Below are 15,365 nucleotides of genomic sequence, written 5' to 3' on the forward strand. Positions count from 1 at the left end.
ATTTTATTTGTGTAAAATCTACATCTTAATTATACGTATTTTATTCTGTAAGCGGCAAATTACATTGCGAACCAGTGAAGCTATATACAGAAACCACTATCGTAAGATCGGGAACCGGTGTTGTTTCATAGCCCTAATCTACGCCATTCCCACTGATTGTCTCGTTCTCTACGGCGAATGTTTATTTGTTTTCACACGAATTACTCAAGAGTGAGAATATATGTGGTGATACTGTCTCTTTTATCTCTATCATTAGTTTGTTGTTTTATCTGTATTATTAATAGGGACGGAAAGAGCGCTCTTACGAGATTAACGATACTTAAACTTAACAATTGCCGTCATATTATGAAATCAAATTGTATACATAATAGGCAATTATACGAATACAGTATGTCGCCGTTGTGACTCAAGTTTTAATTTTTTTTTATTATTAATTTTAAATTATTGACAAATTTTCACTTCATTATTAGGTAAATGTCTATGGTGTATAGGTATATGTAGGTTTATTTTTTTTAAAGTTAATTTGGTATTTGATAAGCAAAATTTTTAAATACCTAATTAGCTCACGTAGCAAACATTGTCCAAACATAAAAAATATTATTTTTGTAAATAATTTAAGTTTTTCAAGTAATTCTAAGCAAGAATGACGTTGTACGGCTTGTAGTAACATTCATTTAACTTTTCGACCGAAACATAGCAATACAGGGTGTTGATGAACAACAGTAAAATGGTCGATATGTAGGTGGCAGATGATCCTGTGCCAAACTCTACCTGGAGGGAGTAATAATGTTCTCAACTGTTCAAGGCACGTGCGTGCATCTATGACTTAACATCACCAACATGCAAAAGTTGGCGAGCAAGTCGCTTCAGATAATTGTAAACAAAATTGCAACGCATGCTGGCCATCAGCTGGTTAGTCATAATTGCTTTAAAAACCGCGACTCTGTCTTATTGTTAGTAAGGCGTTACCACGCAGGATTGAAAATAAATTGTCTATCATGCCCTTAATCTTTGAGCTTTCGCTTTACAACTTACTGTTAGAAAAAATTCCTCTCTAAATCCTGTTAGTACCAATTTGAAAAATGCCACTTGCATCGTTATCCAAAAGCAAAAGGCTTGAAAAAAATCCCTAAAGAGCCTTATATACGACGTATACGATACGAATCGATTTTTATTGCTGAACTCAAATCTTTATCGATATAACATGATCACATGAGGCTAGATTAAAATGTGACGTGGACAGTGCTGTCTCAGTCCGGTATATTGAATCGTGAGTGACCTTTTTTTCAATGACAAATAGGGTATTTTCGTTAGTGTAAAATAAAATATGGATTTGATAAAAGGTAAAATATATGTAGAAATATACTTAAATGTTATGATTAAAATTAAAAGCCGTAATTTTTAGTCTGTATATCACGTGACCTGAAACACGAGCCGCCATGGTTAGACGTTAGATAGGCAAAAACTCTCATTTCAATATCATATATCACTTTGAGAAACAACTTTTCTGGAGTTTTAATACTAGTATTTATACATTACACACTAACGATAATTCATTATTTTCCCAAAAAAACACAAATATTTATAGCTGACTATAGTTGAATGCCAGTCGTTCATACACGACTGTTGTTTTTATCAGTGTGACGTGACCAAAATGTCTGACAGCGTTTTTGCGGGAATTAAAAAGGTTTAAAATTTAATTTAATTTTATGGCAAGAAAACGTGTTTATTTTTGCCGACATAATTATATTTTTGTGTTTAGTGACTTTTTATTAAAAATATGCTTTTAACTTTGGAAGCGCCTCATTATTTTGTCGCGGGGTCGCGCCGGTTAATATGCCAAAATGCTCGCCACTTCCTTAACAAAGTTAAGCAAATATAAATAGTATGGAATAATTTAGCTTACGCACATTAAAAATATATATAATTATTATCATATAATCGGAGACAAAAATCAGAAATTTGTTAAAGACGGAGGTTTATATAAAAAAGGTCGCATTACATGTTTACAAACATCGCATGTACCGCGTGGAATGGCTGTAAACAACGCTATCGTGGTCAATCACGTCTGATGTTATCTGTGCGACGCTAATTGTCCTGCCACCGCCATCTTGCGTGCGTGCCAATTAGTGCAGGGACGTGCTGTCGATGTTATCAAGCGGTATCAATTTTTATTTCAATTCATGATTCATATTTATATCTATTTGTCAGAATTGATCGTTTATCTTGAATTAATTTGACAGCAAAGTATTATTTTAAGTATTTTTTTATGACAAATGATAATAAGTACGCAAACTGTACGAGATAAATGTCGATCAAGATGAAATTTACGTCAAAATTCGATTATCGCTTGGTTTTAGTTCAAGATGATTTTATAATCAAATGTAGACTTCAAAACAATTGGTAAACTCATAAATGTAAAGCTATACTTTACACTATTTTTTAATAGTGTGTCGATGTGATCCTATAAATGTATCGATATCACGGTAAGTTTAAAAATACAGCTGTATCAAACGACTGACTAATAGTCTACAATAATGATTTCTTTAATTACCTTTTTTTGCTTATTATCGATCTATGTAAATGGTCCAAGGTTTATTACGGTAAGGTTTCTATATTTTTTATTACAAGAATTTATACCGTCGCAATGATTGTTTCTAGTTTTATCGATGTATATGCGCAATTACATTCCACACGCTTCAAATGCTTCCTTAATTTTAATGGAATCGTAAATGATGATATGACACGAGTCTGTTATTTAGAAATTGATATAGCAGGTGTTAACTACCCAGTCGGGCTCGCACAAAAAATTCTACCACAAAGTAATATGCAATATGTAGAAAAAAATATAGTTTGTGAAATTTACAATTACGGTCTGATAAAACCGCACTTGGAACTTTGTATAAGAGGCTTTTAGCGGGTCACAGAATAAATGTGGAAAAAATTCAGTCAAATATTTTACCAAATAAATGCTAATTTCGACTTCATTGTTACAAACTATTATCGGAAAAGAAGAAATTTTCAAAAACCAGTAATCCTTGAACATAGTGTAACCTGAAATATTTTTTTTTAATCCTCCAGGAGCTTCTATTTTTTAAATTTCAATATAAATAGACTTCTTATTCGTTACACAAACTTAAAGTATTATATTGAATTTAAAGTAGTGCTAGTTAATTGTATATTTTAATCATGAATGTAGTGTTTCATACGTATAGAACAGTCACCGTACAAGAACAGGAAAACTTAACAAATTAACCTTTTTATAACGATTTATTATATACATACAAAAAAAAATTATAAGCAGCTAATGTACCATCATGACCATCATGACCATCAGTAGAGACCAATCATGATGGGTGGGAAGATTTCCAACTCCAATTACCCATTGAATTGCAGTTACGATTCTTTGGGCAAAAAAATAACCAGGTCGTGTCACCAGTGGGGGATATAATGAGACAGGTTGGCACATCTTACAAAAATATTCTTGCCCTATTATTTTCCTTTGTAATATTTAACAATAAATAAAAAGCATACGACAGTTCACCGACCTTGGCTTCCAGATTCTCGAGGTTAACGACTCCCGGCTCCAGGGTTTGCTGCAACAACAAACAAATGGAATGTCTTAAATGTTATGATAATTAGCGGCGGACAATGGAACTCTTGCTTTGTGCGCCGAGGGTTCGGCCGTCTACTTCACCGCAGAGCTTCATTAACAATTTTAAAATAGGTCTTTCGCTTAAAATACTTATATTTAAATTGTAAGTAAAATATGATAAGTGCCTTTTGAAGAATAGCTTTAGGCAAGGAGACAGTTAAACTAAAAGTGCCTGCGCATAATTCCACCTTTTGAAAAAATTATCATTTCTGTTTCCTAGAAAGATGTAGAAGGTTTAAACGTTAGCTGTTTTCAAGTTAAAGACGATTATATGCGTTATTTCAGAAATTGTAAAATATAGCGGTAACGTCTTACGAAATTCATAAAGTATAAATCTATACTATAGATTATTGTTATTGATTTGATTGATTTACACCACCGGTTCGGTAAGAAATATCTCAAACTCAGAACAACCAACGAAAGAAAAAAGTTTTTTACTTATTGGTCATATTTGTTTTTCTAATAGGTTTAACGACATATTTTTTAATTATGAATTGTTCATAAGAGGGTCCTTCCTTCCCAAAATAAGCTATCTTAAATTTCGTTCGTTTCAAATAAAAGGAAAATCTACAACAATTTTCAAAATAATTTCATTAATTATCTAGCGGTGCAATAGTTTACGTACATAACATATTAAAAAGTTGTATTGTCAATTACCTTACTGATTTATATACATTGCTATACAAACGAGGAGATAGTTTAATTAGAGTGAATCTATACTAAGTATTTAGTATAGAAATATAATCTATTGTGTGCGTGCGTATACACCAAATGTTTGACAAATTTATAAAAACAGTTAGATGACAGTAAAAGATTACATTACATGAAATAAATGAGATCTCAGTATCCGCGGTGACATTTTAATTGGTGCCATTTAGAAACAGTTTTGCTGTGACTCATAGTTAAGTACTTCTTATTTACCGGAGCAGATCGAAGCTTATTAGGAGTAATCAGCCCGTGGCCTCCCGCGGCCTGTTCCGAGCACGCGACCGAACTAACGCGAACGAATTAAACTGACGAGTCAACATGCTTACAGGCTGAGCGGAATAATTAAAGAATTATCTTTTCTGAACTTAGACACGAGAGAGAACACATATTATTTTGAAGCCATCTTAAAACAGAAAGCTTTTTGTTAGAGAATAAGAACCATAATACCTATACCGAATATAACTATACCGAATATTGCCAAGAAATTTTATCATCATATGTTAGCCTAAACAATTCGCGCATTATATATTGTGCTCATATATTAAATGTGCAGTGTGTATGTATGTACTTCTTTGGAACGAACAACATTGAAAGCAGAAATGTGACGCATCCGCGGTAGCCCTGCGCCGATGTGAAGATAAGATCAATTTCTGTTTATTTCAGAGATCGTATCACAAGTATCTTTATATTCCCGGAGGAGACGTGAAGCTACAATATTCTGTAACCATGATTTTATATGTACTTAACTATAACATAGTTCATGGATGTCGACAATAAAATCGGAAGGCTTAGTGTTTTGTACTTCTGCTCTGTATTATTATTGTTTTTTTGTTATTTTGCAAATATAATTATAACAAATTACGTTGCGTTGTATGTGTTGCGATCATTGACATGATTATTCAATTATTTGTATCGTGCCTAATATAATCTAAAACGGGAGCGCGTGCGCGCATGCGCATGTCGCGTTTCACGATTCTGTGAATGTCAATTGAACTCACGTTACGTTTGAAATGATTAACACATTAAATCGTCAGTTAACATGCCATTAATGCGCCCGAAACTCTTGTATTGGTGTGATTATAAAAGTGTCGTTATGTCACAAGACGTAAGAAATGGCTAGATGTTGTGAGTATTTTAATTCGTTCGATCTGTTTCGGCTTACATAACTTAGCTTAGTTGAATAGTTGTTTTCAATACTTAAGTGGAGACTTAATTTTTTTTTCATAAGATAAAGTAAATAAATGACTCAATTATATAACCGGAACACTCGTATGTGGCCTTGGCGTAATTAACGAAACCCGACCAAGACAAATATTATTCATTACCTAATTAAATTGTACGATAAGTTTATAAAATTCAACTAATGACTTTGCACACTTCATAAAATTCAAGAGGTCTTCAGCAAATGAAAAATAGAGAAATAGATAAAAATTGTTTTTAGAAATTTGTATCTTAAATTATATAGACAATTATAATGAAGGAATGTTTATAGATTGTCATTTGTTAATTTTAGCGGGGCATATTTAGTTTTCTACAGTCGTGTCCAATCATATATAATTACATAGCCGGTCCAGCTTACATAATGCTTTTTGTTAGCCAATACAATATATAGTATATTCTATTGGCTAACAAATATGTATATAATATCGATATACATATATATTCTACCAAACGTTGGTAACACAGTCGGACGCAGCGTCTTGAGAGAGCGAACGAGCGAGAGAGATGAGCAAGGCAATACAAAAAATATTATAAAAGCTGTGTTTAATTTTAAAACCGATGGCCAGCTTTACCAAAAGGTGTGTACATATGTCCGGCTATAAAATATAGGGTAGATTAGGGGCTCGGACGGTCCGGTCTAATTTAATGCCGAGTCTCGCGTCAGTACCTGCTAACTCTACTGAAATGTAAGAAGATTTTAATAGTATTTACTTTGATCAAACTTGTAAGAATAATAAAAATCAATTATCGTATGAGTTTCTCATCCAAATCCTTACTAGCTTCTATTTTAGTTTGTGATCCTTAAAGAACTTGCATATGTCTCATCTACAATTTTACCCCCTTGAAGGGTAAAGATGAAGCCGTCCTCGGGGCACAAGCTTGCTTTACACCCAATTTCATCAACATTGGTTCAGTGGTCTAGCCGTGACAGCGTAACATACTGAAAGACACGCAGAGTTACTTTCGCATTTATAATATATTCTATACGTAATAACTAATAGATTATTAATAATAATAGTGTATTATACCAAAAACTAACTTTTCGTTAATTGTAACATTTAATGCGGACAAAAATTAATAAACTCGTATGCCACTTTCACCGTTACGGACGATTTTATATTAATCAGAAGATAAAATAAGACGATTTGATAAATTTACTTATAAAATATTTTTAATAAATATTTTAGATACAATTTAATTAGCTATTTTAAAATCGGCTATTAATTTTCATAAACTTTATACTTATCAATAAATGTATTATGATTGAGATGTTACTGATGTTCATATATTTTTCAAACATACAACTATTTAAGGAAACTTATTATTCATTATATTAAAAAGTGTTATTTACTAAGTAAAAATAACTCAGTAACGATGACTAACAATATTGTTGTTACTATGATTATTATATGACATAATTTTTATTTCTTAACTTCAAAGAAAAGATCGCATGGTATCACTGTGTTTTATTTTGATTAGATTATTGATACACCGATAAACAAGAGTTTGTATATTAATATTAAGTTAGATCATAATTAGTATGTAGATTTAGGTAAAAAAAACTTATGTTTAGTTATTGGAGCGGATTAGAAAATCTCACGAGACGTGATTCCTGGAAGATGACTGAGATCAACTAATTGCATTTTACACATTCTTGTCGTGCGAGAACATGCCAGAACGATGGCTAAGGTAAAAACTACTATTATTTCCCTTTGCTTTATAGCGTCCATCCGGAAACCGTTAGCAGAAATTTTATAGCTCTCCTGAATAATATGGTCTGGATTTTGTGTAAACATCCATTGTCTAACTATGTAAACTTATCCATCTCGGATTTATTTTTTCTAAATGTACGATTATTTTATCGATACTCGTATTCTGAGATCACATTAATAGTGTTTATAGTTTCCGTGGCATGTGAGACTCACGCCGCACTATTTTGATGAAAGCTTATATTTATTTTAAAATTAAATATAATATGACAAAATATAAATATAATACAGTTAAAACAATAAAAACATCGGTATATATCTCGATTCAATTACTTTGTCTTTCTATATAATGTGTTAGATACACATTATATAGAAAGACAAAGTTACTTTATGTTTGCTAATAAAATGATATGTACTTAGAAATACTATGATTTGTTTTGCAACAAGCACAGTTGACATGGTAAGGTGCACTGTCAGCCTACGTCGTTTAGGCAACGAGGAAACAGATACTAATTATATATTGGAAATGCCTTAAGTCTGGTGTTGAAACCATTAACAATAACACAATAACGATATACGTGTATATATAATAGGGTATATAATCCTAGCAGGGTGTAATCCTACAAATATAAACGCGACTATATGTGAGGATTGATGGAGGAATGTATCTTTGTTAATACTCTTTCTAGCAAAAACTGCTGAACGTATTTGGAGGTAGGCAAACTAGCAGATACAAAAATATTAGTATTGCTGTTTGGTGGTAAAATATGTAATGAGTGGATGGTCCATACCCAGACGGTATGTTATATATGGAAGTTGGTCTTCCACCAACTGATACTTCTACTCTGACTAACACCACAAACTACCTTTAACCTTTCGTAGCCGTGATCGGAAGGTAGTACCTATAACATAATTGAAAGAACTCGCTTAACTCAAATGCAAAACGATGTTTCTTACGTTATCTTATATAATTTTATAATAATTGTACCTAGTTGATGTTTTACACGACGCTCGATGTAATATGTAGGTATATGTCAAAAATTTTCCCGCCATGACGATTCTCTGTCAATGTTTATGTTGCCAGATTAAAAATACAATATTCACTTAAATTCTTAGTTTAATGGCTTTTAGTTGTTCAAAAATACAATATTATAATGATTATTATACAAAGTGACAGATACTCATCTGTAATATATAGATAATGATAATTCGTATAATATTTAATATTTATTATTACATTATAATGGAGTCTTACATAATACATCTTAATATTAGATTTTTTAAAATTTATTTTGGCTTTTTGAAAGCGCGTAATCAATTTTATTACCTTGCAAACTGTTTTACTGTTTGATTTTCCTTGTTTTATTGCAAACGATATTTTTTGTTATGGATGAAGCTTGCGTGGCTAATGCAAAAATTACGAGAATATACTTTATAAGAACGTAAGTAAATGATTGATTTTGATAAAAATATAGAACGAGTAGCTAGTATTACAAAATATTGATTCCACTCTTGTTCTTCGTATTTCGCTTTAGACTTCTTGTTTAGTCGGTAATCGGCGTTTCTTTAGTACAAGCAATGTTAGCCTCGACACGACAGGTCGTGGGCGCGCGGCATCCTTTGTTATTATGAAGTATTGAACGGAAACATTAGAATTAAATTTAAATACTGTCTAAGTAGTACCTACTTCAAGAGTCGTAAAAGTGTTTTGTTATTTCACCGTGATTTAATATTTTATAAACACTTAGGCCGAATATTTAATCACTGTTCAGATGACTAATATCGATTATATAATACTGACTACCGATTAATAAAACAAGAGATTATGTTAGTTATATAGTAATATAACTCTGTTGTTCTAAGGTTTGGTTTTGAAACCTCCTAGTTACTTCGAGTACTTAATTGGACGTTCACAGTAATGTTTTCATTTTTATTCGCTATTAGCAGGCGTCAAGTAGGCGTGGAAATCACGTCGTAACGTTTACTGTATCTATAATTACGGCATTTCTCAGATTATAAAAAAACTTTGTGATGACTGACTACACACAATTGTTTGCACGTACAGTTGGCGTCAACTCGACAGACACGGAAACTTAGGAGAGCTCCTAAAATCCATTGTATTTAGAATTGAATTGAAATAAATTATTTGGGATCGTGTGTACAAGTTGCACGGTTCCCATATTTATTTTAACGGTATTGCGTCGCTGAAGTTTTAATTAATGATGTGATATAACAAAGAAAATTAAAATCAGGATATATTTATAACACTTTTCTGGATTATATTTGTTTATTAAATTATTAATTTTGCTTAATAAAATAATATATAAAGTATTTTTATTTGATACATTTTTTTTCCGAGATGGCCCAGTGTTTAGAACGCGTGCATCTTAACCGATCATTTCGGGTTCAAACCCAGGCAGGCACCACTGAAATTTCATGTGCTTAATTTGTGTTTATAATTCATCTCGTGCTCGGCGGTGAAGGAAAACATCGTGAGGAAACCTGCATGTGTCTAATTTCAACGAAATTCTGCCACATGTGTATTCCGCCAACCCGCATTGGAGCAGCGTGGTGGAATATGCTCCAAACCTTCTCCTCAAAGGGAGATGAGGCCTTTATCCCAGCAGTGGGACATTTACGGGCTGCTAATGTAATTTTTTTTAATCTAGAAACAATACTTTCCCTTATGATTTTGATTTGACTCTTCTATATGCCTTTTTAATACCTACAATCTTAGTACATTATTTTGATGTACACATCTCACATGCTCGTAATGTGCTGTGCCAGGCATGTAAGCGTACAAAAACTGTTGAACAAAACACCATCATATTTCAAAATATTTACATAACGCGACTTTGTTTTATACTATTTAGAGATATGTTGATATAGAAAATAGCTATGCCGTGACCAAGGTGAGAAAGAGTATGAACTATTATGGTAATTATGGTATGCTGGTTGAAAAAACTCAAATAGGCGACTCTTTAAGTAAATTCGGCGATATCTGAATTATGTGCACGATATTTTATATGATTTATAGATCTTCAAAATGTCTACAGTTTAATGTCTTATATTCTGCCTTCGCATAAACTTACCGATATTTAATAGACGAACGTTAAAATAGTTATTTACAAAAATATCTCAAATGTACATATATGTATTTGTAGTTACCACAAAAATACTTGTTAAATAAAAATATAGAAAAGATAAAGTTTGCAGTTTACTCTTAACAATCAGTACTCTTTAATTTTTGAGATATTACAAGACATTTGAATAAGCGTATGGGAAAGGAACGTGGGACGCGCAGCTATATTCAGTATTAGAACAGTACAGGCGGATAAATCGTTTGACTCGAAATTTATTGTGTTACAGCATTTGCTTGTAGAAATATCCCATTAAAAAAAATACTAAGTACGCAATGTTAATGTATGTATGCAATAATTTCCTCTTGTGACGTCAGAACAGTTTGTCATCATCGAAAATATAAAAAAAAGTTTAGTTTGTAAATTGTTCGTAATTGTTTATTTCAGACCTGTTGTCAGTTGAAAAACTTTTAACTTTTTGCTATTTAATAATAGATCGCATTACTTGGCATTTAAATCTCCCCTACGTTCCACAGTCTACTGTTCAGTTCATATTCAAAAAATATCTACATAGTTACCGATACCAGTTCAACATACAGTAGGTTCATGACATAGTATCTATAGTTGTCACCGTGCTGTATTAAACATACATTAAATAGATATACACTTAATTTATGATTTTGAAACTACTGACTGGTTTTTACTGCTGGACTTGACTTGGACTTCCTTTTGCTATTGGATTGAGGAATTGTATACGAGTTGTAATTCGGAAGCTACTATTGACATGCTATTTACGGGACAGGCGGATACGAATAATCAATAATAGGGTAAATGTATAAAGATGGCAGATATTATACTAATATTTCAACAGACTAATATTTCAATAAAAAATGTAAATGTCTATTACACAGGTCATCCGCGCAAACGAAGGTTTTTTTTTAATATCGTAACCGAGCTTTAATAATGGATTCGGGATTCAGTCGGGAAGAGGGGTTTAATAGGCACAGTCAAAAAGGCTACGAAAATCATGGTCCGACGAACAAAGCCGTGTGCAGAACTCGTAATGAATACATAAATCACAATGAGTTTGAGTATTTTAATTTCATAACTACTTTCATGTGTTCTTTGTTTTATCCGTGGGGTTCATATTACAAAGGATACGGTTGTTCGTGTCGTGTGTCAACAGCGCGTGTACGGCCGTACGTGGCTTGTGTACAATACCTGACAAGCACTTGTTTATTTTTATTACTTGAACGCAACGTCGAAAAGAGGATAATGGACGCTGTGGCTGTGGGGTAACTAGAGTCAGTATTTCGTTAATAATTGCGTAATACAAACGTCCAAGTATTTAAAAATCGCCGAAAGAGATGAATGAATGGACTGGATCAAGATTTAGAAAATATGTTTTTTTGATGCATTTCATTATTGAAATTTTTAGATTATTATTTAAATTATTAGATTAAAATATATACATTTTGTTTTTAGGTGCAGAAACGTGTTTTTGTCATTTAGCGAGCTATAATATCAGTGTAAAATTCTTCACCCCAACAATGTAAGTCGGGTATGATTTAACGAGTTTCGCTTTATAACACTGTGTGTGCCTTCGTAAAACTGACTACTTTTCGCCAGCGGCTTCTAATGTATTAAAATAGATAACTGTTTTTATTCTAGCTTCGAGGCGACATCGTAACATAAACTAACATAAGTGTTTAATAAATTTTACACATAATTGATGAAATGAGAGTCATGTATGTACCTAACTATTCACACGTGTCTCAGCAATTTGACGGAATCTATATTTACATCAGAAATGTTTCACTTTAACGTTTAAATTTGTACTCATAATACTAAAATTCGACCACGACAACCTTGGTACTGAATATATATCTGTGTAAATATAAATTGTATCATTATATTAACAATAAGGAATAAACAATAAAATCTAAATTCGAGTTATATTCCTAAGTTTCTTTCACTTGTATGTACTTGTACATGTATGATTTCCGGCACAGAAAAATAGAGCCATTCCATCCGAACCCGTAGGTGTCGTAAGAGTCGGTTAAGGAAAATTAAGTTGGGGTGAAGAGTGCGGAAATCAATACCATTAACATATTGGGCCTATATGTTGTTTATATCCACCCATATGGTTGCGGGAATCCAACCCGTCAGTAAAAGTAGTTCGAAGAAACATTTCGTCAGACATGCGGCTGGCCGTAAAACAAATATGTCGACGAATAAAATGGATGTTTAAAAGAGATAAGTTCGAGAAAAAAATAATAATACAATACTCACGAGTGAAGCGGATCGCTGCTGTTTGTTGAGATCATGTTGGCTGCGACTGCGCTCCTCGCCCGCGTCAGAGAACTGCCCCGACTTACGAGAGCTGCAATACACAAATGTATCTTGTAAACATATCGTTACGCTTAAAAATAAACTGGACCTCATTCTCTTCGCTGTTCAAATGTTCAAATAACTAACTAATACGAGCTATAACATATAAACATTCGCTATATTACTTTCAATATTGAAGTGACCCTGAATAATGCGACACTCATAGTATTGTTTACGACATTTGATTTTGTGACGGTATTTGTTAAATTTCTCTCATATTCCACCCAGATCGCAACAGTGCGATGGTCCATGACAAGATTGTTCTTGTGAAGTCGTCACGTTGAGTCAATACCAACTTCACCTAGACATGGAACCTTGAAACACTGGCTCAATTACTTTTGCACAACTGCACTAGATTTTGTTATTAGTTGGTCAATGAGAGGCTAAGTATCTCTTCAATTTATCTTTATTAGAAAACTTTACTATTACATCATAGGAAAAAAACGAGCAACAATAGGCTATTTGACTGGTTTTTAAAATGCTTTATATATTATTTAGTAGAGGTTAAGGAACCAAGAACAGTTGTTTTTTTTTTTTTAATATAAATAGCGCGCGAAAACGTTGCTTTGACAATATGTACTCATATATACTGATTACAATAATTGACACTTTATTTTTCGCATTGTCAATTAGCCTATTGATAAAATAATATTTGTTAAAAGACTCTAATTTAATCAATTCTCTCCATTGATTACAAATAAACTGATAGACGAATTCAATAAATTTATTAATTAAATAACAAGAGTAGATACACTATACAGGGAGATTCTCCCCCTTTGGGCTTGATGCAATCGCTCCTAGTAAAAAATAAATAATAAATTAGAGGGGTGATCAGGAGTAATAAGATCTTAATACACTTGTATTACTTAATTATAAAAAAGGAAAACAGTCCTTATTTATTTAAATAGTTTACCTACTTTGAATAATTATCTTATTCGATTATTTTATTTTTGTCGAATACAGGTTTTTGAAACACAGTAACTATCTAACTTATTAGTGGAAGTTAGAAAGTTATTTTTTTTTTACTATCTTAGAGTTCAGGTACTGAGGACATTTGATCATGATGATTTGATGATGATGAGAATAAATAACACCTACTACATATTATGTAGTTATATAGTTTTTCTTTTTAGATTTATCGTTAGGATCATATTCGTTATCATCAGATGTGACAGCCAATTCTAACCCGATCATGGCTTTTACAGAATCATACCTTACCAGTATCTTTTTCTCCTATGTTTGTCAATCGATTATAATTCTTTTATTTGATCGCCAATAAGGAGCTTCAAAAAACATAGAAAAAAGAAATGGAAAAAATAGTTCGAAATATATAAAATAAACTCTCCGTACGTTTTCTGCAAATTTTCAATAACTATTGTGATTGAATTTCGATAATTCATGATTCACTGGCCGAATGATTGGCAATTAAATATTCTTTTTAAAAGGGACCTCAAATATAAGACACAAGGCTAAGTTTAAAGAGCGTAGAAACAATATCACGATCACAACTTGTTTAAGTCATAGCGTTCAATAAATATTGTATACAAGATCTGCTTTCCTCAGAGGTGGCGGTCAATGTGCGTCCGCCTACGCACGATATTATTGAGGTAATTCCACGGATATTAACATTCCACCACAGAACACCCATAATATTTTCGATTTTTTCTTGTGAAATCTAATTGAAGACAACCAATCAATATAATTTGTTTGCCAGAAACAAATTGGTGTAAAAAACCTTATAGATACATTACGTCATTTTTAGTTAATTGATTTACAAAAATAAGTCATATTTAATATTGAATTCTAAATATCATGTCACCTAAATAATAGTATTCGAATTATGCTAGTAACTCTATAAAAAAAATAAACTAGCCGCCTGTCAATTATTTTAGAGTTCTGAAAGAATTGGTTAAAAGTGATTGCTGATTGATTTAATCTCAATAATGTTTGCTTGTGTCGCTTGTCAGCATCTCTAGACGACTAATAAGTTGATGCCTACTAGATGAGATCTCCGCCGGGAATACATCGCTGCAACACTGCCTTCGAGCAAAAACATCCAGACATAAATAACTTTGTTTCCTCCGAGGTGTCGAGTGTAATGTCTTTACTTGGCCCATCACACACTCGAGTACCTACTATTTTAGTTACTTTCCATGAAAGAAATGATTTACCGCACATATATAATATTATAAAGAATTATATACTAATGGTATAGTATTCATAAAATCTTATGCTATAGTAATACTATAAAGAGGTAAAATTTGTTTGTTTGTTTGTATGTAGGGGGTAATTTCCGGAGTTGATGATCAAATTATAAAAATGTTTCCAGTGTCAGAAAGCTACATTATTCTGAGTGCTATAGGGTATATAAATTATATTGATATCATATCATTATCTTTATTAATAAATTGCAACCGTGCGAAGCCAGGGGGTATCGCCAACTAGAAATGTAATAAAAACAGTTTAGCAGAGAGATAATTAAAATATTACCTGGCGAGTTTGCGGTGCGCGCGTCGTCCACCGCTGATCATGGAAAGCGTGCTCATCACGGCGGACATGATGTTCTGCGCACGCGCACATGGGACCTGCATCAACAGAACA

General features: G+C 32.4%; 1 protein-coding gene across 1 annotated transcript in view; it reads right to left on the reverse strand.

Moving 5' to 3' along the window:
- LOC125064971 overlaps positions 1-15,365 on the reverse strand; it is a 72,989-nt gene that overhangs the window by 36,818 nt on the left and 20,806 nt on the right. The window contains exons 2-4 of the mRNA XM_047672334.1: positions 15,255-15,349; positions 12,666-12,756; positions 3,549-3,596 (exon numbers count right to left, since the gene is read on the reverse strand). Of these exons, the coding sequence (XP_047528290.1) occupies positions 3,549-3,596; positions 12,666-12,756; positions 15,255-15,322 (207 nt within the window). The 5' untranslated portion in view covers positions 15,323-15,349. The remainder of the gene's footprint in view (positions 1-3,548; positions 3,597-12,665; positions 12,757-15,254; positions 15,350-15,365) is intronic.

The sequence above is a fragment of the Vanessa atalanta genome, chromosome 6, assembly GCF_905147765.1.
Source record: "Vanessa atalanta chromosome 6, ilVanAtal1.2, whole genome shotgun sequence".
Classification (NCBI taxonomy): domain Eukaryota; kingdom Metazoa; phylum Arthropoda; class Insecta; order Lepidoptera; family Nymphalidae; genus Vanessa; species Vanessa atalanta.